General features: G+C 41.0%; 1 protein-coding gene across 4 annotated transcripts; it reads right to left on the bottom strand.

Moving 5' to 3' along the window:
- Nucleotides 1-713: 713 nt before the first annotated feature.
- On the bottom strand, nt 714-26,832 carry dpf3 (double PHD fingers 3). 4 transcript variants are annotated; one of them, XM_006793066.3, is made up of 12 exons: nt 26,482-26,829; nt 16,456-16,616; nt 14,062-14,169; nt 11,134-11,267; nt 10,652-10,747; nt 10,331-10,403; nt 9,898-9,939; nt 9,000-9,137; nt 8,738-8,866; nt 4,102-4,214; nt 3,714-3,795; nt 714-3,579 (listed from the first exon to the last, which is right to left on the bottom strand). In XM_006793066.3, exons 1-12 carry the CDS (start codon nt 26,511-26,513, stop codon nt 3,512-3,514), a joined length of 1,176 nt encoding a protein of 391 aa, XP_006793129.1. In that variant the 5' UTR covers nt 26,514-26,829; the 3' UTR covers nt 714-3,511. The 4 variants fall into 4 exon arrangements, 3 of the variants coding, with proteins under 3 accessions (XP_006793129.1, XP_006793130.1, XP_035764589.1); XM_006793067.3 differs by lacking the exon at nt 9,898-9,939 and having other exon boundaries at nt 26,482-26,827; XR_004843692.2 differs by lacking the exons at nt 714-3,579; nt 3,714-3,795 and adding an exon at nt 5,889-6,554 and having other exon boundaries at nt 26,482-26,832.
- Between the last annotated feature and the right edge of the window lie 139 nt (nt 26,833-26,971).

Below are 26,971 nucleotides of genomic sequence, written 5' to 3'. Positions count from 1 at the left end.
AGGACATGTTCATATTAGACACAGTCATCTTGGCTAGTACTTCAATGTCTAATTGTCAGTTTATGTAAAACAGTTGTTAATAGAAAATTGTACTTAGTAGTCAGTATAATCTTTTAGTTTACATATGGTAGTGATAGGATGTGCGATCCTTAATAGTCTGCAAAGGCTTTGTGTGCATTCCAGAGTGCTCTAGCATTCACAACCACATCCTGGGAGCATGGGAGAGGTCGTACCTTCTTTTATTGTTTTACGGTAGGATAAACGTAGCTATTTCAGTTTTAGTCTAAGTGCCTTTTTTACATATAGATGAACTGTTGGATTTTCCAGGCCAGCAGATTTAGGGAAGTCGTTTATGGGGTCACACTCTGACACACACACACACACACACACACATACATATACACCACCACATTTCAATGTAAGGAACAAACACCCACTGATGTATAAAATAAAGACCGGGGCAGTCTCAGAGCTGCGAGTCCCTGAGCCCTCACTCTCGTGCGAGAGCTCAGAGCTGCCCTTGCTAAGCAACAAGTAAAACTGTGTGTTTCCCCTCTCTTATTCTCAGCTGAAGAAGTGTTTTAGAATATATCTCTTAACACAGTTCACTGGAATGAGAGAATATTCCCACAGGAGAAATTGGAAACAGGTCTGCTACTGACCGGGCTATTTTCATTATATGGTTAATATACAAGCAAACAAGAATCAAGCTCTTTATTTTAACACAATAATGAAACATTTATTTTAACAAAACATCACACATTTGGATCACTGTAGTTGATGGCATCACCCCCTCTTCCCCACCCAAAAACACCGTACATGACATTTGTGTAAGGAAGACGCAAATGACATTGAAAACTCACCAGAGAAAAGCACAGTGAAAGCCTCAGTGTGTTAATAATGTGTCTATGCTACCTCATGATTGTCAGTGGAAACGTGTTATCAAATACAAACACATAATAACACAAAACACAAATGCAAAATGTGATATCCTGTCAGGAGAAGCACACTATGTGTACTTTGAGGATCATTTTCTCCTTTTCTCATTTCTTCTCTTGACGTGTTTCGCTTTTGAGAGTCAACTTTTTTTCATAATATAAACAATTTTCACAGATTTTAGTGCTCAGTCTAACATGTAACCAAGTAAACATTAGCCTTATTCACACAGCTGTACAAATGCAGCACTCCCAGAATATATTCTGTTTTTAACTGCATACAAAACACAGGACACAACAGTATATGCTGCTTCCTTGAGAGATAATAATGTATGAAGGTTTCATTATAAACACGTTGCATTGGAAAATTTACACGAGTGGTTCCCAAACTGTTGGAAAGGCCCTCTATATGGATGTTCATTTTGAAAGATGTCTTCACCCAAATGAAAGAGCATGCTGCCAAAGCAACAGGTGATGGTTTAAACCTGACCTTATAGAAATGTTAGACAATATGGAGCCTAAAAAAACTAGCAGAAAGCACAGTCTGATATAAAAAAAAAAGATGATATGAGTGGACAAAATCTGGAAAAAAACTAAGAAACGTGACTTTTTGAAAATCTTCACCCTGGAAGAAGCTCCCATTTTCAGTGCCTTGGACGAAAGGTCAAAATGCATAGAAAAGGCTATGTTTATTAAAATACCTGTGTATGTATGGATAGTGTAGAGTGAAACAATAAAAGCTGAACATTTTTCAAAAAATAAAGGCTGTTCCATCAAAGCTTAGAAAGAACAACTACTTACTGCTGACCAGTCCACACCATTGGACTTCTAAGCACTTAACCGGACAGGCAACACTGAAAGACTTGAGTATAATAAGAAATTGATTGGATTGCTGTCTGATGAAGAGTTATGTTCAATCTCCAATTAAAGATATGATGTATGGTTAGAGGCTAAAATCACAATGCTAGTTATTGAACCTTTTTCACAGAAATCATTTTGACATGAACATTAATTAAGCCTTGCTCCTAAATAGAAGATGTTCATTATTGTCATTAGTAACATATCCATTTACCTTCTATGTCAAAATGGATGTTGTGAAAAAAGTCTAAAAGTTGATAGCTTAGCTTCAGTGTTTTAGTTGTGGCTTTTTAGGCATGATTAAACCCTTTTTATGGTGTTTTTTCTTTTAAAATGAGTCAGCTGAATAGCTTAAAACGTTCAATCAACTCATGGAGTTAGCATGAAATAGCTGGCTAGCAGCAGCTGCTAGTGAAGTTATTTTTTCAGACAAAAACCAAAGTCAGCGAAAGTGTAGGCAAATAAATTGTTTAAACTGTGATATGTGAATCTACCACTGCAAACGTTCCCTTCAAATTAACTATAAAAAAAACAGAAGGATTATTAAGGAATTGTTTAAAGAACAAAAGTGGGCTCTGATGCTAGCAAGGCTAACGATATTCAGGTTAATGTCAAAATTTACTGAGAAGAAAACCTGTAGCTCGGGCTCATTGACATGTCAGTCAAATAAAGTATGAAGTTGTATTCTTAGTTCACTGAAGATGTAAAGTTGTATTTCTAATAAGAAATTTCAGGTATTTATTTAATAAAATGCAGTCAGTCTATAACTTGGCTGGGAAGTAGGAGATAGAAAAAGTTTGGGAACCACAGATTTACAGATGACATTTAGATGAATATTTTTTTAATTCTACTTTTTAAAGTATTACACCATTAGTAAGGTGTCCTACTGAGCACCACAGTATCCTGGTAACTGAACGAATACAGAAAAACAGACGTGGATATAAAGTCACTACGCTCCAAAGGGAATGATAGTGGAGGCTGTTTTATCGCCCCATTTCCCCTTAACGCAGGATATAAATTTCACCAAGCTTGACAAAACCTGTGAAAGATGGCATAACTAATACTGAGTCTGTCCAGATGTAAAGTGGGAATGTCACTGTAAAATCTAAACATAGCAGAGGAGTAGAGCTGGAAGGAGAAATCTAAACAAACATTAGTCAAACTCACTCAAGGTTCCCCCACTGGAGAACTTAAGCTACAAGGGAAGGAAGTGATGCAGCTTCAGCAAATACTCTAGGAGAAACACCTTCCAAATCATACTCAAATAAATCCAAATCAGGGGGGAGAACATGCAGAAATGCAGTTAAAATAAACGTGTACTTCACATGCATATGTTCTACACCGTATTGGCCATCTTGCTTTGGCTTTTTGCTGTCTGCTGAGAGGTGAGGTAGAGAAACGAGGGAACAGCAGATCTGCTGTTAGCTGACTTACGCTTAAGATGGCGTATGGCATTTGCATCTGTGAGTGTCGCTTTGCTTTATGAGAGGTAGAGGATCTCTGAGCCTCACACGGGAAACTAAGCCCTGAGCCTGCTAATGCACCGGAGTGTGTATCTGTGTATATGTGGGTATTGTGTGTGTGTGTGTGTGTGTGTGTGTGTGTGTGTGTGTGTTGGGTTTTATCTGGGAGAAAGTATATGTCAAACAGTAAGTGCATCTGTACAAATATATATATATTGTGTTTACATGTGCTTTAAAAAATGTCCAGGGTGTCCTTTATGCTTCTCCATAGGCTGAGGCCTTGTCTTTTAACAAGTCCAAACACAAGTGACAGCTCCAGCTTCCTGTAAAGAGAGGAGAGAAGGAATGGTTGAAATCTTTTCCATATATAGACTTTGCCTGTAGCAGCTTTCAAACATATAATATAGCACCACTGATGTACACTAAAAGCTGTCAGAGTGGCTTTCGGCTGCGGTACCTTCAGGAGGCTGGGTCATCGGTGGCTTCAGGCAGTACATGTGGTATCCTCTGTCACAGTCATCGCAGAACAGCAGCTGGTCCTGCATGAACACACAGTCGCTGTCATTATTTTATACAATACATTATAAAACAGGGGCTTGCTGGTTGCACATTGCATTTAAAGTTAAAATCTTAATTAATCTTTACAGACTTTCAAATTTTTTTGCGTATTTGGCTCCATATAATTCTATATCTACACACAGATAATTTAATATGTATTATTTCTCTGATAGGCTGCACACAAGCTGGTGAAAGGTCATTCCATAGCTTCACAGCCAATTCAAAGTGAGAGCCGACATTTCTGGAGACACAAAGGTTGGCACAAGGTTTTCCTCTGTGATACATACATCATTTTCCGAGGTGCCACAGAGGCTGCAGGACTTGCACTCGATGCACTGCCACTGGTATGTCCTGACAGCCTGCATCATGTTCTCAGTGAACTGCAGACATGTCGGATGACCTGTGTCGGGACGGTGAGACAAACACAAAGGGAAGCAGGGGCAGGAGAAGTGGATTGCCGAAAAGAAGTTTACAAACTGTTTTGGAGTGATTTTAAAGTGGATCTGTTAAACTGATTTCTAGCTTTATATTCTTATTCTCTTATTTTGTGACTCACCTAGCAGCTTTGCACAGTTACAGTTACGTGTTTTGAATTAATTTTAACACTGGCCATCTGTCTGGTGACAGTGAAGGCCAGTGAGTTCATTGTCATGTTCAAACAAACTCCGATCACTGATTACCAATTTGTAACAGCACATTATCCTTCTGGATCAGTAGATGGGTACACTGTGGTCTTAAAAGCATGAACATGTTTGGCAATAATATGGCAACTGTACTAAGGGCACCAAAGTATCCCATTTGAATGTCCAAGCAGAATTCAACTCATCAGACCAGGCAGCGTTTCTTTCAATGGTTCTGTTTTCCAATTTTGGGAAAGTCATGTCCCAGTGGATCAGCACTTTCTGAAATACCCACCATGCACCATGTTTGGCACCAGCAAACATGGCGCATTCAAGATCACTTTAATCCCCTGTCTTCCTGAACTTTAGCTGGTTGTTTGTCTACATTAATGGAGTGGCTGTAGCTCAGCAGGTAGAGCAAGTCATCCACTAATTGGAGGGTTTTTGGTTTGATTCCCAGCTGCTCCAGTCTGCATGCCAAATTGGACAAAATAATGAACCCAGAGTTGCTCTCTGAAGCATCCAACGGAGTATGAATGTTAGATAGAAAAGCATGTTGTTGTTTCTGCTCTACTCAGGTAGAGTAGAAAATCGCTATATAAAAACCTTTACCATTTACACATTGGACCGGGTTGCTGACCAGGTGTGCCTAATAAAGTGGCCAGTGTGTGTCCTTTTGCCGCTGTCCAGGTGGTTTTGCTTTTTATGTTTTAACTTTCATTTCATTTGCCTTTAAATTGGTTTTAGTTCATCCAAATGCGTTACATTTCGTTTTAGCTGCTTGCTGTGTAGCACATTGACCAATATCTGCTGTGTTTAAATGTGCTATATACATAAAGTGACTTGGCTAACATTGTGAAATATTTCCTCTAATGTGATCTAGTTCACACACAAAAAAAAGGATTTGACTCTTCACCCAGATGGTTGCGTGTTTCTCTGTCTTTGTCTTCTATGACAGTGTTGACAGTGTATACAGCAAGTGATTATATGACAGGAAAACAAAACACATGCAGTCATGTGTGCACAGTTAAACACAGCCGAGACATATTTTATCCTCTTCTGGTAAGCCAACCATGACAACACAAAAAGAAATATGTAAAGTGGTCCTCTTGTTGCCTGCCTTAATAACATTGTTTTATGTAGCCTGCCCACATCATCACAGTTATGAGAGGACAGTCATAAGTACACTGGTGTCAATGGGGTATCAATGAGCCATATGCAAGGGTGAACTGACATATATCTGGACTGGGAAAGAAGCCCAAAACACTGATCGCACTGATCCGTCTAAGCCTCATGAGTAAAATAACAAGGAATGTGACCTGTGTAGATATTTGAGTTACTGCCGTCCTCACAAATTACTCTAAGGAATCGCAGTTGAGAAGAAATCCGCTGAGACACTTTTAACAGACATCCTGTCGGCTTAAATGGATAATGGAGTGGTGACTGGCTCTTACCTCGCTGCTCACTGTCCTCTTTAGCTAGTGGAGTGACTTGAGAGTCCAAGTGCCTCCCTCTCCCATGTCACGTGTTTGTTTTACCATGGAAAAGTCATGTTTTGAATTCCTTATTCCGTAGTCCACAGTGCTATCGATGTTTTTGGTCCAGATTTAAGTGGCATGTAGCAAAGATGTATAGTTTGTTATATTGATTATCTGATGCAAAGTCAAATGTAAGGACATTTTTATTTGTTTAATTTTTTGTTTATGAAAAATGGAAAATGGCTCAATTGTTGAAAAATCCATGAGGATGGTAAAAAAATATATATTAGTGTGTCCATGAGAAACAAATTCCCAAGCAGAAGCATATGTGAATATATATCCTACATCCTTTCCAAGATACTTTCCAGAAGTGTCTTCACTGTGGTTTTCTGCAGTCCATTATGTGCCTCATGAGTCTTTCATTGTTCCCTCGAAAAAAGTTTTAATGGCAGAAGGCTCAGTTAGTCAAGTTGTCCCATTATTAGCTGTCAGCAACTACATCACTGTCTGAGAACGAAATATCTTCCAGCTCTGCATCTTCAAAGCCATGAAACGTGGAGGCCTCGCTGTCTGACGCGCTGCCGAACAATTCTTCGAGAGTGCTCCGCTTCCTCCCATCCTTCTTCGCTCCTCCTCTTCCAGCTACCATGAAAACATCAGCATCAGAGCAACACAGACAAGGCCACACAGTCTCCCAGTTGTTCTAGCACACTCTACCGTAGTAAGACAACATCTCGCTTGCTGAAATGATTCAACCAAAGGTTTTTTGCTGAGATATCCAGCAGATGCCGTTTTCGGCTAGTGTGGGAAACAAAACGGGGGGGGAAAAAAGGTGGAAAAATGCAGCCACGTGTGCCAAAGGATAATGCATGAAAACTGAGCAACAAAAGAGTGAAAGCATGTTGTCTAAAGGCAGAGGTCTTTACTGATGGACGAGGCTGACATGGAGAAGCATGCAGGATGGAAGCAAGCGGCGGATTCTGCAAATTCGTATGATTCTTTCCTGTGGTTGGCTCTCAGTTCTTATGATCTGAAAGGCTCATTGACAACCCCATTGAAGAGACACTTGAAAGCTTTTATTGCACACCAAAAGCATCTAAATCTACATTATCACCTGAAGGTACAGATTTGTTTGAATTTTTGGGGAACTTGTTCTGAAAGGACTACATTAAACTGGGTAACAACATGTACCTCCCCTCATCTCCCTCCTAAATATATGTGTGTAATTTATTCCTTTATATTTGATGCAAACTTTTAAACTGCATCGCATCTGTGGCCGATAGAGAAACACAATTTAAATCCATGTGGCAAAGATTAACATCGCAAGAAAGCGAGCGATACACATGAACAAGATCGTGGACAAAAAGGAAGTAAAGAGAAACAAAAATGAGATGTGTAGTAAGACTTAAAGTAAAGTATGAGTCTAGCAGACAACACATTTCTGAAATATCTCCACTGTCATTCTTACCTGCAAAGAGAGACCAATGAAGTGATTGATACAACTCACACACAGCTAGAGGGCAGTTAGCTTAGCTTAGCATAAAAATGTAGAACGGGCAGGAGCGGTGGGGGTTACAGGCTCTTTCATGAGGTAACAACATCTTACCAGCACATCTAAAGTTCACATTTTGTTTTGTTTTTTAAATCCATTTAAAAACCAAAAAGGAGATTTTGTTACCTCTGAACCAAACGAGGCTAACTGTTCCTTTTAAATTGGACTAAGCTAACCTAAGTGTACTGTGTTCTCATGAAAGTTTCTGTAACTTGCTGGAGTTTTTACGAGATGGAGGTGTTAGCCCGATGCCTAGCCCCAAACACGAAGGGTCATGTGCTGTTTTTGCCATGCCTTGCCAGGGTTAAACCCTCAAGCCTACCCACCATGGCAAGGTAACAGCACATGGGCAGCCTAAGCTTATGGAGAGGGGGGCAGGCTTAAGACCACCAGGTGGAGGACAGTAATGGCAAAGCTGGAACAGATGGGACTTTCAGGGGGTGAAGCAAGTGCTCATCACCCACCAGGGACACCATGTAATAGATACATAAAACCTAACCTTATGCATGGTATCAAATCTCATACTTCAGTATTTACGTTTAACTAATAAAAAAATAGTTTCCACTTGAGAAATTTTATTGTCTTTCCACTTAAGTCAGTGGGAACAAAGTTGGAAAACAACTAGGAAAGCCAGTTAAACTCCAGTTACTGAGCTGTTGTTGTCACATACGTACAGAGTTGTGTACATTCGTTAGAAACTTTATTAGCAGGCACACAAATCTGGCTGTGAGCACAGTAGCCATTCCCACAAGTTGCTGACACCTTCAGGTTACAAAACACAAGCCAACTGGAAGAAAGTTGGCTTAAAGGAACGATGGTCTTAAAAGGAATAATGTGGGTTGTTTCAGGCAGAGGATGAACTAAGAGGTGGCATAAAGGCCCAGTTTATGATAGCAATTTTCGTTCTGAAATACGAGTGATACAAAGCTACTTTAGTACAGACAATGAATAAAAATATACAACTGGAAATGAGCACAACTGGTCGCCATTAACTTAATGTTAAGCTTAGATGGTGCAAACTGTATATGAACAGACACATGAGTTGTATCAATACTTTCATGTCACTCTTGGCAGAAAAGTGAATGGGCACATTCTTAGTACGCCTTCTTGCTGTCCTACTGAAATCACTCATATGGCATTCACTTTTTTCTACTAAGTCTTCTGGAAGGATTATATAACTATTGCTCCACTTGTGGTATCAATTAGTGCTTAGGCAAATACAAAATCTCAGGTTTTCACATAAACCATCTATGACCAGTAAGTGAGGACTCACCAGAACGTCCGCAGTCAGAGCAGGACACCAGCTCCTCTGCTTGTCCTGTTTTCCTGTTGGAGTCCTGGTCTCCCAGGCAGAAGTCACAGTAGTCGTTGGGGATAACAGCACCATCGGGGCCCTTTTGAGCTGTTAGCAGGAGAAATAAGGGTAATGGTCCACGAGCTTCCATTCAGTCTGAGCTTTCGTAAGTAAGTGAAAGTTTTTGTGACCTGGAAATATCCCGTTAATCAGTATGATTAAATACCAGCCAGCAACTTACGTTTATGGTTCTCTGAACTCTGAGGAGGAGACGGAGCCATCTCTGGTTCCTTCTCCTCTTCTCCCTCCTCCTCTGCCAGGTGAGTGTGTGTGTAATGGTAGCTCAGGCCAGGCCGGTTCTTGTAGCGCTTTCCACACACTACAGATTTTTTTTTTTTTTAAATCACAGGAAAGTTAAAACCATGCAAAACTGCACACTGTCAGGTGAAAACATCAGTGTATGACACGGGTCTAAGTTAGTTGCTGTGAACACCTAGAGAGTCAGTGGAAGACGGTAAGGCAGAACCTCTATCTGCGAAATAACTACAACTATTTGTTGCTAAGAAAATGTTTCCTAAGGTAAATAAGTGGAACTATAGCAAAGTTAAAAGACAGAGAAAGACTTAAAAGAAAAATCATCTCATTTATGATATTTTCATGTTCATTTAGGAGTTTTTACATGGGTACACTGGCCTTGTAGCCATTATAGACATTTCTCATTACACAGCTCTCTGGTGCATTATTGATCCAGCTATTTCAGCCTTAACAACAATCAACCAATCAATTCTATTTTCAAATATATAGAAATAAATCAAACCAGTGCAAACACTTATCTAAGAATAGCACACAGCTATAGAGAAACCTATTAAGCATGCACCCCTTAGATGAGCTGGTGTTTAAGCATCAGTTGGCGCATGCTTTGCAACAAGCAAGCATTGAGGCATTAGGTTTACTGTTAGCATCATGCAGTGCTTGCACAGGGATGCCTAGACTACCTTAAAGCAATTAAAGCATTGCACATATTCAGAGCATTAGCATTCAGTCAGTCAAGGACGCCAAATGCTCGCTAGCAAAAAGGCCATTCATAAAGACAGCTCAAGAAGCTCCTAGAAAGACAAGATGGAGACAGGTTGAGATACCTTCTTCAGCCTTTTTTGAGTTATACTTTTGTTTGTATCTATCTGGAACAGAGAAGACACAAAAGCAAACAATATCGGAAAGACAGAACAAGACACAAAAACGAGGATGAAATTCATCTGTCTGAGGCTTAGTCAGCATCTCTAGCCACAATTCCCGCGGCAATCCATTACTGAGGAATTCTGTCCAAGTACGAAAGTGGCATGCTGGTCAGGTCTGGATTAACAGCAAACTCTTTCTTCATGCTGCAGAGGACTGCTCTTAGCAACAGAGAGAGGGCTTTAAAATATATATATATTGATACACATGTTTTTTCTCTTAACAGCCAGATCTCAGGAGAACACAGTAGCTCTGCTCTGAGAAAACACAGTGACTGTAATCGCACCGATCGCAGGATGGTACATGTACAAAGAATGAAGTTTTCTTTGCCCTTACTGTCACAGACATAAGGTTTATCCTGGTCCTCGATGTTAACGGGGTCTGCCCTTCTGCGGCTCGAGCCTCGGTTCTGAAAGGATACACAAAACACATGTGATCATCCATTTATTTCCTCCAACATAAGTTAAAAAAAGCTTACTGTATCCTATAATGCTGGTAAAGTATTCTGCTTTCAGGTTGATGGTGGTGTTGAGTCTTAACCTATTTGGATTTTGTATTAATGTGACAAATTATTTTTTTCTGTATTATTCTGTATTACATTACAATTCAACACACACCGTCATATATATAAATCCTGTTTTTGCTTTCGACACTCACTTTGCCTCTGTTTCTGTTCTTTCTCTTCGGAGTGTCGAGTTCAAAGTCTTCATCGTCATGGAAGCCATCCCCATTTTCCTCTGCCTCGAGTACTCTCTGCAGAGTGCAAACGCAAACAGAAAGACAGGGGTTAGACAGAGGTAGCATTACGTCTCAGAAAGCTGGAAATATATAGATGCAGACATATTTACAATTCTCCTGGTTAATGTTTGATTTACTTGTCGGGGGGTTTTCATTGTCATTTGTTGCAGGAAGACATCAAATCTACCTGGCCAATTTTCAGGGAAAGTTGGTGGAGAAACAAAACTTGAGATGCTGCTGTGATTTATTAAAAAAAATCCATGTATTTACACTGGCTGCACCTCAGAGAAGAGTGGACTTCGGGCATTGGCCAAATAAGATGTCAAATGAGACGCATACATGAAGTTAAAGGGACCCCTACTGGTGACATATACTAATCTTCCTTATCTTATTAACCATACCTGTATTTCTAGCAATGTCTCGTCTTCCTTACTGAGGTTGTTTTTTTTCTCCAGCAGGTTGTCCCCCCTTAGTAGGGCCTCCAGGGCTGTGGCCTCCCCCGGTGCCCCCTCACGCTTTGGGGCCAGTTCTGCTTCTGAAGAGAGAAGGCGAAGGAGGGAATGACAAAAAGGAAACAAAGACCACTTGAGTATGTGTATGTGTCTGTGTATAGCAAGGCAAGTGTGCATCAACCTGTGTGTTTTAATCCCACTTCTTCATCCCAGCATTTCGCACTAAAGTGGCTAAAAGCTGTTTAACCTGTGGCCAGGCAGAAAAGAGCACTTGGGGTGTAAGGCTGCTATAAGTAAAGCTCTTATGTGAATGCATCCTTTCACACTGCGCCTCGTGCTTCTCGACACTTACAAGTACAACTTTACAGTATAAATCTCCTGACAGAACCACAGTGATGCTTAAATCTATCTGTAAAAAAATGTAAAAACATTTTTTTATTGCAGTATGCTAGATTAAGCTACTAAACTGAAAACATATATTCCACCATAAGAAGTTGCCTGTGAGCCATGCAGCTCATGTCAGCCTGTGCTCTCCAGGCTGCCGCTGGTAAGATAAAATGATCATATGATGATGATATTAAAGAAAAATAGCGTGACGGCATTTAAAAGTAAATATATCTTCCTATAAATACAGAGGAAGAAGAAAGAAGCTCAGCACTGTGGTTACTTACACGTGTATTTAGGTACATTTTGCCTAAATGCCTCAAAGTCATTCGTTAACAGGTCGTCTAGTCCATTTATTTTATTTATCGTTTTATTATGTGAGGTGCAGTTGTGGTAATTTAGCACAGATGGTAGGTGACAGAGTTTAATGATTATCATCGGGGTGGACGAGGTTTTATGAGGAAGGAGGGAGCTTTGGGAATAATGAAAAGCAGGCTACCAGATCCAACATCAATAAAAGATAAGACAAGCGTGCTATGGGAAGGAAATTATCCAAATACATATATTTTTAAAAAAACATTCACTGCTTTTAAGCCTGTAATATTTCTCATATATCTCATTCTTCTTTATTTCTCCCCCTATCTAATCTCCTTCATCGTTCCTGCTTTTGCTCTGTTCATTTCCACAGAGACGAACTTGCTGCAGCAGCCCTGCCTCCTTGTCCTCTCCTTTCATCTCTAATACCAGGATGAGAGCCGAATGAAACTAAGGCTATGATAAGAAAAGCAGGGAGCGAGCACAGCTGCTGAGGATGTAAGACACTTATTGAATACAGAGCTTCTGTACCTCTGCGTTTTCCCTCCTCCTCTTCCTCCTCCTCTCATTTGTCTTTTTGTATGCTATGACTTTGTGCTTGCACTGCCTCTGTGTTTTCTTCATTCAATCACCGCTCTGCCTCCCCTCCCCAGCACATACACATTGTCCTTTACTTTGGTCTCTTTTGACAGCCTCCTTCCTGTACATGAAACCCACTTTCCTCCTCTAGATTGTCCTTCATTCGTGTCTTTACCTTCTTTTTGGGGGCTAAAGAACACATTGCCTCAGTTAATACATGCATGCACAAGTTGCCTGGATTTAAATTTTTAGGTGTGCATCAATAATTTTAAATGTAAAGTCCAGTTTACTCATCTTCAGCCTGTGAAAGCAGTTGCACAACACCTTTTTTCCCTCTGGAGGATCAAAAGAGGTTTTTGGATGTTTGAAAGAAGTGGGCATGACGAAAGATGCTGCTGAGTTGCTTTGTGAGATTTTGAGAGCGACTTCACAGTCAGGATATCTTGACTTCTGCTGCTCCTACACAGATCTCATGTGTTTTGTTTTAACCTGCTATATAGAAGACTAGTTGAGAGGACAGAAAAATGGTTGCTGAAACATGAGCTGGGACGTGAAAAAGGAAAAGCAAAACTCTACAAGAACAAGGAATTCATAAGTGGCATGGCTTCTGTGTATTCACAGAGACAAACCTCTCTGCTCAGGAAGCATTAAATAAACATAAAGCATTTTGCAAAAGCCCACGAGGGGAGAATTCACATTCTTCTGTTTTGTTATGATAGACATCTGGTCCAAACTACACAATAGGATATCTCAAAAACAAAAGTCAAGAATTCTGCACTTCTACTCTCGGCGTCCAGGAAATTTTGCATGCCTCTTTAACTGCAGTGTTACCTTCTCTAATTTCTTCTGTTTTTATGCAAGCTTGTTGGTTGATGAGCTGGTTAGCTGTAGCTTTTGTTTTTTTCTTGTTGTTTTTTTCCTAATCAGAAGGACTCTCTGTCCTCATTTTGAAAGCAAAGCATGTCATTCTTAGCGGAAAGCTCCAGAGTATTAGATTGCATCTGGAAGACAGCGAGAGGGGAAACAATAGAGTAGAAAAGCAGAAACAAAGACTTGCCTTCATTCCCCTCCTTCACAGGTTCCTGGGGGCATTCCTTTGCTAAAATCCCAACCCACCCGTTATAACACACATTCTGTATGCATGCATGGATGCACACACTCATAAGAGAGAACACACTTCCACCTCATAGGACTCACTTACATTGTTATGCCTCATGGACAAATGATTATAGAGGCCCAGTTAGGGTGCTTCTGTGGTGCAACGGGGAGCAAGAGTCATGTGTGTGTGTGTGGGGGGGTATTTGTGTGCCTATACATTCGTGCGCCTATAGCCACAGAACAGAGAGAGAGGCGGCATTGATTCGAAGGAGAAAATGAACCTGGAGACCTGGTAGGAGAGACGGGCTAACCCGAGCCAGATGGCCAGACAGCAAGCGTGCGCAATAGCTACATGCAGATACCCAGCAGCACAGAGGCCACAAATAAAACAGATGTATTTATGTGACGGCATGAATAAATAAAATAAAATGCATTAAAGTAGGCTCCGTTGCGTAACTGTGGGTCTCGACTTTCACTGCATGGCTGTGCTGTTTGTCTCACCTAGTCGAAGCTCACACAGGCGGAGCTGGGGATCCAGGGGAGGGTGGAGTCGCCTCTTCTTTCTCCAGCAACGAGCGGGGTAGGTATACATCTGTCCTGCTGCCTGGCCTGGAAACACACACACATCCATATATATGTACACACAGAGAGTCACACAGGCACACAGGAAGAATTTTAACAACCACTGGCAAGCGTACCATTTTAACAAACCTTGCATTGAGCTCTGCAACACGCAAACACAGTAATGCACACAGAGGCCTGGTCTTTCCTGACACTTAATATGTTGTAATATGATTTCCGTAGTGCTCAGGCACTACCCCATATATTCAGAGGGGTCCAGCTCTTGTGATCAAATTCTAGAGACTATGTATCACTCGCAAGCTAAAATCGCAGCTTTAATGACATTTATCTAAGAAGTACCAAGAGATACATCAGTATGCTAATGTTGAGAAGATGCAGTTTTACTTTTTTCCAGTCAAATGCTGTTTGCTCTCAAACCCTAATCGTATTCCACCAATAGCCACGTAGGAGGGAGAGATGAAAAACAGGGGTTTTAAGTCTGCATGAGCGGTGAATAAAAATCAAGAGTTGGAGGGGGAGGGATAAACCTAGAATAAATGCATATAATGTGACTTAGGTCTGCCACAAAGTATAGGGTGTGGCCTGAAGGGCTTTGCATACAAGATGGAGAGGAGGCTATTTGTGTCCAGCTCCCAGTAAATAGCAGATTGTTCCCTTTGGCTTCACAGAAGAACCAGATGCGCATAATGCATTCTAACTGCTTAAGGATAAATCAGCAAACAGTAACTCGGGGAATATACAAAAGTTGAGCTGGCAGACTTTTTTTTACTGATGGAGGAAATCCATTAATTCATATTTATCAGTGTTTTCTGATATATGTTTATTAACTTTCCTGCAGCGAGTTGGGCAAGAAGATTGATACCACTCTCATGCCTGTGCAGTGAAGATGAAGCTCCAGCATGAGGCTGTTCATCTTAGCTTAGCGTAAAAACTGGAAGGTAAAAGCTAATAGCTAGCCCAGCTCTAAATTCACCTACCAGAACTTGTAAGGCTCGCAAATTAACATGCTATATTTCACAGTCATTTCCTGGAGTCTGCACTGGTTTCCTGGCAGGCTCGTTTCAATATTCCCTGAGGAGTGATTGTTTCTGGCCAAAAAATTAATCCAGCTGTAATTCAGACTTTTGACTTTTGTTAGCAGATATACTGTATCGGTGAGTGAGTTGTAGACGGACTGTTTGTATATTCACAGTCAAGTCAAGGGAGCTGTTCTTCCTTCTTTTCTTAAATCTGAGAAAGTAACTTCTTTCTGGCCAAAATCATAATTCAGATCCCAAAAGCAAACAAATAATGTGGTTCTTTTTAAAGGTTTTTTTTTTTGTGTAAATTCTTTCAGCTCCAAAAAGAGTTACTGTAGCTTTATTGGCCAAAAAAAGATTTATTATAAACATAGTGTGCCATATTACACAAAGCATAAACTACACTCACGAGATTTGATGAAGTTCAGTTAGTTGATATATAATATCTCCAAGACATCAATGATACAGGATTTTTAAGACGAATACTGATGCTGATATTTAGTGATTTAAAAATCCAATAATCTGATATGTTGGTCGATTTTTTTTTTCTTTCAGACACACAAAACAAGAACAGATTTCCCTGACATTTGTTAGGGAAATGTGACTCTGCCCAGTCTGCTGAGAGCCTGATAGGGATGTTGCAGAGCGCCCTCTGGACAAACTATGCAAAATAAAAGCTGTTTCTCCTGTCTGTTCACTTTTTGAAGTATTCATTTATCAGATGGTAAAAAATGTCAGTACTGATAGATCAGACCAAGGCTAATATCAGCCGAAAATATTGGCTCATTGATAAATTGGTTGGGCTCTAATATCTGCCAACTTGTAGCTATAGAGGTATAACCATTGCCCAGGTACTTTATTCAAGTTTTTTTTTAGTTGATTTATTTTAGTAAGAGGAAGACATGCACTAAATGGCCTGTTTCAAATCTGGGCTGCTGCGTTAGCCTCATGGCATATGGGTTATTTGTTTAACCCAGTGAGTTAAATGGTGCACCTACTCAAGAATGATTTTAATTTTTTTTATGAACACATTCGTGAATAGAGCCTGTTCAGGTCTTTACATATGACATATTTAGTGAGTAAAAAAATCCACACTAGTGGCAGTATACACTTTACATTTTTACTACTGTTTGCATTCAGTGCTGCAGCCAGTAGCTGTAGCCTTATGTTGAATTTTTAAACGAGAGTGACATCAATCATCTCCCTGAAGCAAAAAAAAGCAGATATCTCCAAATGCAGACTTAATGAATGAATAACTTTTGCTACATTTTTCAACCTTTGCAGTGTTTCTCACCTGGCTGACGTTGATGCTTTTCCATCCAGATGTAACAGTTGTTCTGTGCCACACCGGTTTGTGAGTCCAAGAAGGGCATCCGCACGCTGCGCTCTGCACAGAGTCGGGCATTGTAGTTCCTACAGTGTTCGATGGCCTCCTTGTAGAACTGGTCGCCAAGCCTGTCCACAGAAAGTACACGAAGAACATGTTAGGAAAACAGGCACACGCAGCTTTGATTCCAGTGTAATCCATCAGGTTTGTTAGCATTAACTTCTACATCAACTGCCCCATTCATTCAACATCTGAATTAAATGCATTATATGTGGCTACTGAGTCACTCACAACAAATTCCTGCTGTTTATATCTTATTAACTAAATGCTAACATTTGTGGATCGCCACTAGTATAAAGTGGATATCAGCTGGGTGTTAGTATAATACAAAAACTTGTTCTGGCTTTAAAGGCAGCTGAACTGAAAGTGACTGGCATTAGAACAGTGAGGAAAAAAATAACAGGAAATGATTAGGAACCATTAGAAGAGATGAAATGTTTCATGCTGTCAAATTTATAGATGACTAAGTGTGCCACAATAAAGTCCACACAACAGATGTGCTATAAACAGATGTGCATCGACTGATAAGAGGATACAAATCAGGATGTGAACCATCAATAACCTACACAGTCCCAGTCTCACAGCAGGATTTCTGCAGCTAAGATCATAAGAGTCAGAGAGAACAAATCAAGATTTATTTGCTTCCCTTAATGATTAAGTCTTTCTTAAATCAGACACATGTAAAAGAGACTTTTCTGTTTAGCATGAAATCCCTGATCGTTTAATCCAATGCAGCGTAATTAGTGTCAAGGAGGTTGTTTTCATAATGCCACAAGGACCTTCTGTTGCTAGGCTGGAACATGTCGAAAGCAGCAGAACAGCGTCAGTTTTTCTGTTTATTTACATACAAGTCTATCTGGCTGCCTATCACCCGTCTCTCTGACTGGCCAAGCTAAGACGGGCGGTCTGTGGATACTGCGCACAGATATGTAAAGAATGCCAAGCTGGACAAAGACCAGCTCTCTGGTCACACTGAATCTCACAAAGATGTGCAGTGTTTGGAGATGGAGGGTGCAGAGGGTGAAGGAAGGAGGGATGGATAATGGGAAGGGAGAGGGGTAAGAAGTGGAGTGACTAGCAGTGAAGCGTGAACCAGGTAGTGCATGCATAAGATGAAGGAAAAGAGGGGGTGAGTGTCACATAAGAAGTAAGAAGGGGGTGCCTACTTTGTAAGAGCAAAGAGGACATAAATAGGAATAGGAAGAGAGAAAACTGAACAATCGGACATGTGTAGAACAAATGGCAGCTGCATGTTTTTCACATTTGTTAAATGTGAACGTCAACTTTGGCTATACTGGTGCATCTGGACAAGGATGTTTCCTTGTTTTACTCCCCACATGTTGCATCTGCAGGGAGAACAAAGGCTCGTCTAAACCCAGAACCCTCTTTACTGGGTTTGACCACATGTCACAGTGTAGAAGGAATCATGCAAATCTGTACCTTTAATTGCTTGGTAACCTTTTTTGCTCTCAAAATTAGGTCCAACAATTAGCTTTAGAGGGTATAGTTTTGTAGAATGTAAATGCAGTAACAGAAATGGCTTTTTATGGGAGGCAAAAAGTCCTAGTGGAAAACATATCACATGTCTGGAAACATACAAAGGACTGTTGTGTCCTATATCTGGATGCACAGCACTGCCTGACACACGCACTTCGGGTAAATCATCACATTTAACTCTAGTTATTCGTGTTATGAAGGAATGATAATTGCAGAAATGCCACTGAAATCCCATCAAAGCTCACTGTCTTGTCTGTGAATTGTAAAATGGCCTGTATTTGTAAAGCGCTTTACTAGTCCCCAAGGACCACAAAGCACTTTACACATCCAGTTATCCACCCATTCAGACACACATTCACACACACATTCACACACTGGTGATGGCAAGCTACATTGTAGCCACAGCCACCCTGGGGCGCACTGACAGAGAATGAATTGTTATCAAAAGTATATTTAATCTAATCCACAGTGCTACAAAAATAACTTTGGATTAATGTCAGAGAGAAGCAACTCCTTTCAGAAACAGGCAGCCAGCAGAGACTCCAAGACCAGGCAATAAACAGTCCAACAAGTGATCCCCATAAGTCCACAAATATAAGTCAAACTGCTGTTTGTCTTATAGATTTCTCTAACTCAAATCTGCTGGTGACTGTGGACTGGAATTCATTTATATCAGGAACAATTCTCTTCATGTTGACTAAGGTTTTTGTGCAGAGACCTCCAGAAATGAGGGATGCAGCTGGTGCTTTTTGTGACACGTGTTTTTACAGTATGAGACCAGCAGTCACAGTGATCCACTCAAATCCAAATCTCCAGAAGAGACTTCCTGTCACATAACTCATGTTCCCAGAGGTAAAGTGTTATCTCGGCTGTCACTATCAGTTGGCTAGATTGAATTGTGTGCGTGCGCATGTGTGTGTGTGTGTGTGTGTGTGTGTGTGTACCTACGGGTACTTCTCCTCATCCTTCCTCCCTCATTTTTTTCCCTCCCCCGTGTCATCCCATATTGCCTGTACGTTTCTGTCCCGTTTCCGACAACAAAGCGTCTGCATAACCTCCCCGGGCGACTTCATAAACTCTTACGTAAGTGAGTGTTCGTGCACAGCTCGTTTGCCTGCTGTGCATTTGTCTGCGTGTTGTATTCATTACGTGAGAGTAAATAGTGTATGAGGATGCCTCCGAGACTTCTGTCTGCGGCTTGCGTGTCCTGAGACATTCCTACCCAAACTTGATTTGACTATCCTCAATTGCTCTGTGCTCCAACCGTGAGTTAACTGTATGGCTGTGTGCAGTGATGGAGCTTATGTAAGGCGAGTTTTGCATGTCAGGGAACGCATTCCTCTTGGACACCAGCTTCCTGGATACTGATGGAATCTGCAGTTGTTACGTGTGTTTTTGTGTCTGTGTGCACCACTACGACTGTTTTAGCTCATCCCATGCTGGCACAAAAGAGCTGTGTATACAACAGTCAGTATAGGTTTCATTGGTCTTGGATCACTATTTCATTCTATACCTATAGGCACAGGTAGGTCTATCGGTAAAAGCTCATGGAGGTAAAGAATATTTCAATCCCATCCTTTGTTCTGTGTTTGGACATCAGGGGCTATTGCCCTCACAGGTACCCATTAATGATGTATCACAGTTAAAGGGAGACATCATTGAACAGTTGAGGGGCTAATTTCATTTGCATTCAACTCAAGGCGAGCAAACAGGGTCTCACACGCACACATGCTAGAGAAGGAAGTCCAAAAAGGGCTAATGAACGTTATGAATATTTAATGTGGTACTCAGTCCTTAGCCAAGGGGAGTGGAGGCTCCATTAATCAACCTTTGTGTTTGGATATCTGCTGTCATTTCTCTTCATCAGTCTTACTCGTATCTGTCACTTTCTCTTCCTCCTCGGTGAATTGAATATTTAGCCACTGAAAGAACTCATCAACAGCAAAATAAATCACTGTCATCCGTCTCTTCACATTTGTGTTAATCTCTCAAGACTCTCTGTTTTCTTGCTCTTTTGATCCCATCTCAGTTTGCTATAATGTGCTACTGTATCTCCCAGCCGATTATTTGCTTTGTTTTTAATAGTCTTTGCATTTTTAACACAAAAAGAAAAAAAAATTGGCCCCCAAAAAATTTAGACCTGTGTTCTCAAATGTGAACATTTAACACTTTCGTTCCCATGTGTGATAAACTGCCTTTACTAATTATCCAAACCTGTTGACTTGAAAAAATAAATTCTATTCTATTTTATTTATATGGTGCCAATTCACAACAATAATCACCTCAAGGCACTTTATATTGTAAGGTAAAGACCCTACAATGTTAGAAAGAACCCTCAACAATCACACGACCACCAATGAGGAAGCACTTGGTGACAGTGAGAAGGAAAAACTCCATTTTAACAGGAAGAAACTCATGGTGGAACCAGGTTCAGGGATGAGCAACCAGTTGGTGGGGAGGAGGAAGAGAAGACAGCAGAGAGACGGGACAAAAGACACACTATGAGAAACAGAGCAAGAGTTTAATATTAACTAATGATTAAATGCAGTAGTGGTATATAAAGACACAGAGAGTGAAAACAGATAAGCAAAGAAGACGTGCTCAGTGCATCATGGGAAGCCCCCAACAGCCTAGGCCTATGCCCCTGCAGCATAACTACGGGATGGTTCAGGGTCATCTGATTCAACTTTAAGCTTAATTGTTAAGTTACATTCATTTAACAAGGGTGAGTTATACTGGCTTGTAAAAGTTAAAAACACTTTAGTGCTTAGTTTAACAATTTTTTGCAATGAATAAACTCACAAAACGACATTATGAATGGTCACATAAAATAAGAAAAGTGTCATGTGCCATAGACTGACAGTCTGTCCAGGGTGTACCCCACCTCTTGCCCTGTGACAGCTGGGATAGGCTCCCTTCCCACAATTCTGTTTTGGACAGGCGGAAGAAAATGGATGGTAAAATTAACGGGCTGATTTTCTTCTGAACACAAATATGAGATATTATTACATCTGCTAACATGCAAAAATGCTTTTTGTAGGTGAACTCCAGCAAGCACCGTCTAATATAGTTCCAATTCTTAACCACAAAATGAGACCCTAATTACAGCATAATAAACTGTCTGAGCCTGTTTTTGGACGGAGCGTTTGTGTGTCTGGGGGCAGGCGGTTTGTTTGCAGGTGTGAATGCATAGCAGATTAAACTGTTGCTCTTTCACTACAGTTATTTGGAATTTTGAGATGTAGGCAGCTCTTTATCACACTAGTTTATAAAACTGGGCGGATATCAGTCATCAAGGCCATGACTGTCAGCTCCCTCTTCTTCTCTCATTCTCTCCCCCTCCCTCTCCTGTTGCTACTTCAATCATGAAACTGATCAATGATCAGCTGAGACGCAAGTCCCGTCTCTCTTGTTTGTTTATCGCTCACTTTGCGCCAGAAAGAGGAAACCAGCGGATGTCGTGCAACAGCAGCACGTTTAAGCTTGATCAGCTGTTGTTAGAATTGATTTAATATTAATTTCAAGTATCAGTAGATGTTTGTTGGAGCCACAGCCGTAAAGCTTCTGGTCATGATATCGGTTTGGATATGTGGTGAGAGGGAAACATGAAGATGAAACCAGGAGATGTCCTTACTGAATCATCAGAGCTGATGGAGAAACAGGTTTACCTTTAAGGTCACATTAATGAGTTGAAGGGAAGTTATGAACTGTTTCTGAGAGACAAATAACACCAGGATCCTTTTCTAAGTAGCTGACAGCTGGTAACTGTGCAGGGACAGGTCTAGAAAAGTTTTGACTGGGCTCCAGGTGGGGCATTAACAGGGAGAGGGGGGCACAAAGAAATGCTTTTCTTTCTTATTCTCATTTAAAGTGTCTCGCTTTTATTAAATAATTATCTGAATCTTACAACCAAAGTTTTTATCTGACATAAAATGTATAGAAATCATACATATACCAACAAGACTGTACATCACTGTCACAACAGTGTTTGTTTTCATTCAAAGGCTTTAAGGCTTTTCCTATAATACCTGGTGGGCCGGTCTCTAGTCAAAATGCCTGGGCCGATTTTTTGTCCCAGTCCAGCCCTGGGGACGACACGCAGTGAATTAATCTGAGAAGGTGCATTAAAAAATAAATGGCCGGGCCGGCAGTGCACATCACAAATTAGCTCACATAGACATATTAGTTGTGGCGCTTCTTAATGACGGTATCTTAGCTAACAACCCCAACTACCAGATTCAACTTGTAATTGGCTAAAAATAACCTAGCCTACTGGTGAGAATGACGTTGCTAGCTGGCAGTTTTTTCAAGCGATGTCGAAATTTCCACATTCAGACACTTCAAATGCTTCAGGAGCTGTTTGCTCAGTGCAGCATCAGTATGACGGAAAGACACGGATACATCCGTAGACTTGAGACAGAATTCACAATGCGTTTTCGGGACTTTCAGGTGTATGGACCAATGTTTTCTTTTCTGATCAAACCAGAAAGCTTTAATGAGCAGCTGGATTTGTCTCCCATTAACTGGCTGGACACAGAAGACATCGAAATGCAGCTGATTAAACTGAAAAGCACGACTCTGTGGGGGGTCACAAACTCAGCTCGAATCCACAGCTGTGCGTGTTCATGGAGCTTGCATTTTCACCTGCTGGACATCACTACCTGACAAGTGTAACTGTTAATATAGAGCGTTATTAAATTTATTGCTAATGCAATCATATGGCACATTGACTTCTGAGGAAATTTTAGATGGCACTCATCATCAGAAAGGTTGCCGACCCCTGATGTAAAGTTACAGAGCGAGGTCATCGACTGATGAGGCTCATAAGTTACCAACAATCTGCTCACTCAGTAAATTCAGAGTTTCAGACCTTATCTGACATTAACATCAACACAAAAACTGTGCACTGGTAGCTTCACGGCAGGCTTTCCATGGTCAAGCAGGTGTCATGTACAGGTGACCCAGTACTGTTATTCACATATAGGTGTATAAGCGGTTCATCAATACAGACCATGGCATGCAATTTTTGTTTTTATTGTTGTTTTTTATTGATTAAAGTTTAAATTAGCAGCTTCTGTACTGTATTGGAGCAGTATATTCACTGATTGGTAATTAAATGATGACTATAACAGTATGGCATGTTTTCTGAAATATTTTTTCCACTTCGCAGTACAGTACAGTTGTGGCATTTGTAGTTCTTGAGTTACAGGAAAACTGAACAATCCTGCAAAAGAGACTGTGTCAAATACTTTAGAGATGGAGCCCTGAAACATGCAGAACTGTTTAAATGTTGTGTGTCTGGCCGTATGTGAGAGGTAATGGAAAGCTGTATGAGCAACGCTTTCACAATACAGTAATTAGGATGATCTCTGTAACATTACACAGATGGATCTTTCTAATAGACTGTGCTGGACAGTACAACATATACACAGCATCTTGAAGGAAAGTTAATAGCATTAGGGAATGCTGGAGGTTAACCGCATATTGAGCAAAAGATGGTCAGAGGAGATCTAATCCAGTATAGGAGTAAGTAGGAGCCCTAGGGGGATGTGTGAAGCGGGGCAACAGCATGTGGGTACTGATCGGCTTCTTTGTGTGGCACTTTGTAGGTCGAGCAGTGTGAAGCATAGAGAAGGGAGACGGAGGAGGAGGGGCCAAGGAGGCAGAATGGAAGGGAAAGGGGGTGGCGGGGTACAGGGTGGGGATTTGATATGTCCTGGGGCACACGTGTTCCCTTTCAAACCCTGTCACACTCATTTTTCTCCCAAACACACAAATGACCGTACACACGAGCGCATTCATGCACACACACGCACACACACACACACACTCTTGCCTGTACGCAAACAGACACACAAAGGGAGTAAAAGGGAAAGGTGCAAAGTGCAGTCCGAGGTGGAGGGAAGAAGGAGAGAGGCAGGGCAAACAGCTGAAGAGGAAAGGGTGTTGCAGAAGGGGGGAAACCCTGAATTAGATGCTCTTGCTGTTGTTTTGCTGAGGGACGGGTGGAGGACCAGAGACACCAGAAGTCAGGAGAGGTGAAGGAGTGGAAGGTGTAGACATGGCTTGACCCATACGTCATTTCAACTCAGCATGAGCATTACTGGAGGAAATGTGGAGGATAAAATGTTTGTCCAACATAAAAGATTCTATTTTATATTGTAAAGGATACCACATGCTTATCTCTCAGCTCTCCAAAGTCTCACCCATAGAGAGAGAAAAATGTTTCCATGTGCAGAACATGGAAAAAAAAGAAAAAGCATTGATCACTGCTTGGAGGTTTCCATTTAAAAAAAATGTTCCTGTCCATTTAATTGTCTGTGCCTGGAAACCATTCTATTCCCATTCCCTGAGCTCGGATAGACAAAGGCCAGGGTTCAACCCAGCGCTCAGAGTGTAGCATAAATGTATGCAGCAGGACTAAATGCAGCCAGACAGACACCCCTCCACCCACCTCCATCACTCACTCATGCTCCCTCTCACAAGAACTGGGGGAGGGGCGCACTTCTAGCAAACATGCAAAAAAAAAACCCACAATAAAAACCCACGACCCCAAACACACTGACAACCCTACATCTCTCTTACATTTCCTCTAATCTCAGTTCAAGTTCTCTCAATCCTTGTGCAAACACAACCAAACCACATCCCACCTGAGCTCTTTGGTTTTTATTTACAAATCCAACTCTAATGAAAGAAGGTAACAGGCGCGATATGCACATCTCTGCATATGAATCGCAGCGCTTATTTGAATACTTCTCATGTCGGCTTCTCATTATCCCACCCGGCCTCCCAGGATTCAATTACCAGAAGTCCTTTTGAAAATGAGAATTTGAGTCAGTTGAGGAAAATATGCATTGTTAAACATGAGCGAGCGAGTCCACAAAGCCAGACATATTTACTGCCATGTTCCTTATGATTATAATTCATTTGTCAGAGCTGGGCACTGACAAGAGAGCAGGCTAGATTATTACCACGTCCTCACTGAGCGCGCATTATTAACGTGCCACATCCTGAGTGCGACTCAGAAGTAAGGCCTTTTGTTTCAAACACAGCAGACTCTGTCTAAGACCACGACTTTACTTCCCAAGGCTGTAACTCACATGTTACTTGATATTGGGTCTTACATTCCAACACATTACACTTCACATACACTTTTCATTACAGTTGCCTCTCATATTTTGCTCTGAGCTTATACTAGTATGTCTGTTGTGGTAGGTGGGGTCATGTGTCCATATGCATATCGCTTTCCCTTTTTTGCAGATATTAGATTGGTGGGGGGGGGGGGGGGGTCTATCTGAGAAAGCCCTGCTGCATGCAAAGGGAAGATGGGACTCCCTCCCTCCCTCTGCCCCAGCATCAGCCTGTCTTTTTTTTTTTTTTTTTTTTTTTTACGTGTACCTCCGTTAACAGATGGACCCAGCGAAACACTGAAATACTGGGACGCTCTCTAATCTGCTGCTCTACATGCACACAAAAGCAAACACATATACCTTCATTCCCCACAGCCTAATCTGTTTCGGTACAACACAGTCCCCCCCTCCTCCACACAGTAACCATGACATGTTTCTGGTTGTCAACAACAACAAAAACAACAACAATAAAGAGCTCTACAAAATAAGAGCATCATTTCAGAATTAAGGGACCCGCAGCAGCATTCCGTTCAAATTATTAAAACACTTGCCTCTTGCACAAGAAACTGTCAAACACTGCGCATTCCACATGACCAGTGGTAAACATCTGCCGTCAGACAGCAGCGGGTGGGGGGGGGGGGGGGGCATGCATTCTGTGATATAATGAAAGTTGGTTTTATCCCGTAAATCTTTACTCTACTTAGGATCACATCCCATTAACCTTTTTTTTAAACCCATGCACATATACATATTTTTCTACAAATGCATTTTCAAACCGCCAAGATCGGCTTTAAGCAGTTTATTCCTCCACGCACACAAATTAAAGTTAATGTAATAACCTGCTGTGCGTGAGCTTGTCAGGCTCAGACAAGCACGAGTCGCGCAGTGGGAGCTTTGTGTCAGTACTTGCATTATATTAACTACACAAATATCCCCGACAAGGAGCGCAAGCAAACTACTGACAGACGGATATTTTTAAAAATTCTATTTATTTTTAAAAGTAGAATCTCCGCAACTTTATGCATAAATGAAACTGAGTGTAGTCATTTGCGCGCGGACTGGGGATGTTTTCCGTTCGCACACCGTGCATAAGTGCATGCTTTTATATTCGTATTGCACAATACAGCAACTAGGCAACGGTACCTGAAGATACGGAGACTGCCCAAGTATATACTAAAGGTATTAAATGTTAGACTTATTTAAAAGCGCGTGCAATCCCCATACAGTCATAATAGCTCGTTACATCCATCTTACACGATGCAGTAATTTCGTTAAAATAATAATAACAAAAAAGAAATGTACTTACGATTTCAAAGGATTATGAATGACAGTCGCCATCTTCCTGTAGGACTATAACGTAATATTCCAAATCTCGGTGTAGTTTGGGACCCTTATGAAAAAAAGAAAAAAGAAGAAAAAAACAGCCAATGCGGTCCTGTGCGCTGTGCTCCCTGCCAATACAACACCAGCATCAGGACTTTAGGCGTGGCTTCAGATAAATCTGTCAAAATGAATGCCCCAGACCCCAGATTGTAATAACACCATGAAATTAACTTGATTTAGCCTTATCAGTGAAAACCACAACATGAATGCTATGTAGCATGAGATACTATTACAGTCTTCACTTCTAATGTTTTTTGTTTGTTTTGTTTTGTGGGTTTTTTTGTTTTGTTTTGTTTTTTTTGGGGGGGGGGGGGGTTGAATTTTTTGGGGGGTTTTAACGGCTGGAAAATAAATCCAACGACATATCAAACATTAATTGTTTTTTTGTAATTTAAAGTCGGTGCCGCTTTAAA

This window comes from Neolamprologus brichardi, chromosome 15 (genome assembly GCF_056152115.1).
Source record: "Neolamprologus brichardi isolate AB-2024 chromosome 15, ASM5615211v1, whole genome shotgun sequence".
NCBI lineage: Eukaryota > Metazoa > Chordata > Actinopteri > Cichliformes > Cichlidae > Neolamprologus > Neolamprologus brichardi.
This window is presented reverse-complemented; position numbering and strand designations above follow the sequence as displayed.

Excerpts from the sequence above, each read along its gene's own strand:
- dpf3 (XM_006793066.3), bottom strand. The coding sequence starts at position 26,513 with ATGGCGACTGTCATTCATAATCCTTTGAAATC. Across the intron at positions 14,170-16,455 it reads AAAGCATCAACGTCAGCCAG|GCCAGGCAGCAGGACAGATG; the intron begins GTGAGAAACACT and ends GTGTGTTTCCAG. Across the intron at positions 11,268-14,061 it reads CCTGTGTGAGCTTCGACTAG|AAGCAGAACTGGCCCCAAAG; the intron begins GTGAGACAAACA and ends TTCTCTCTTCAG.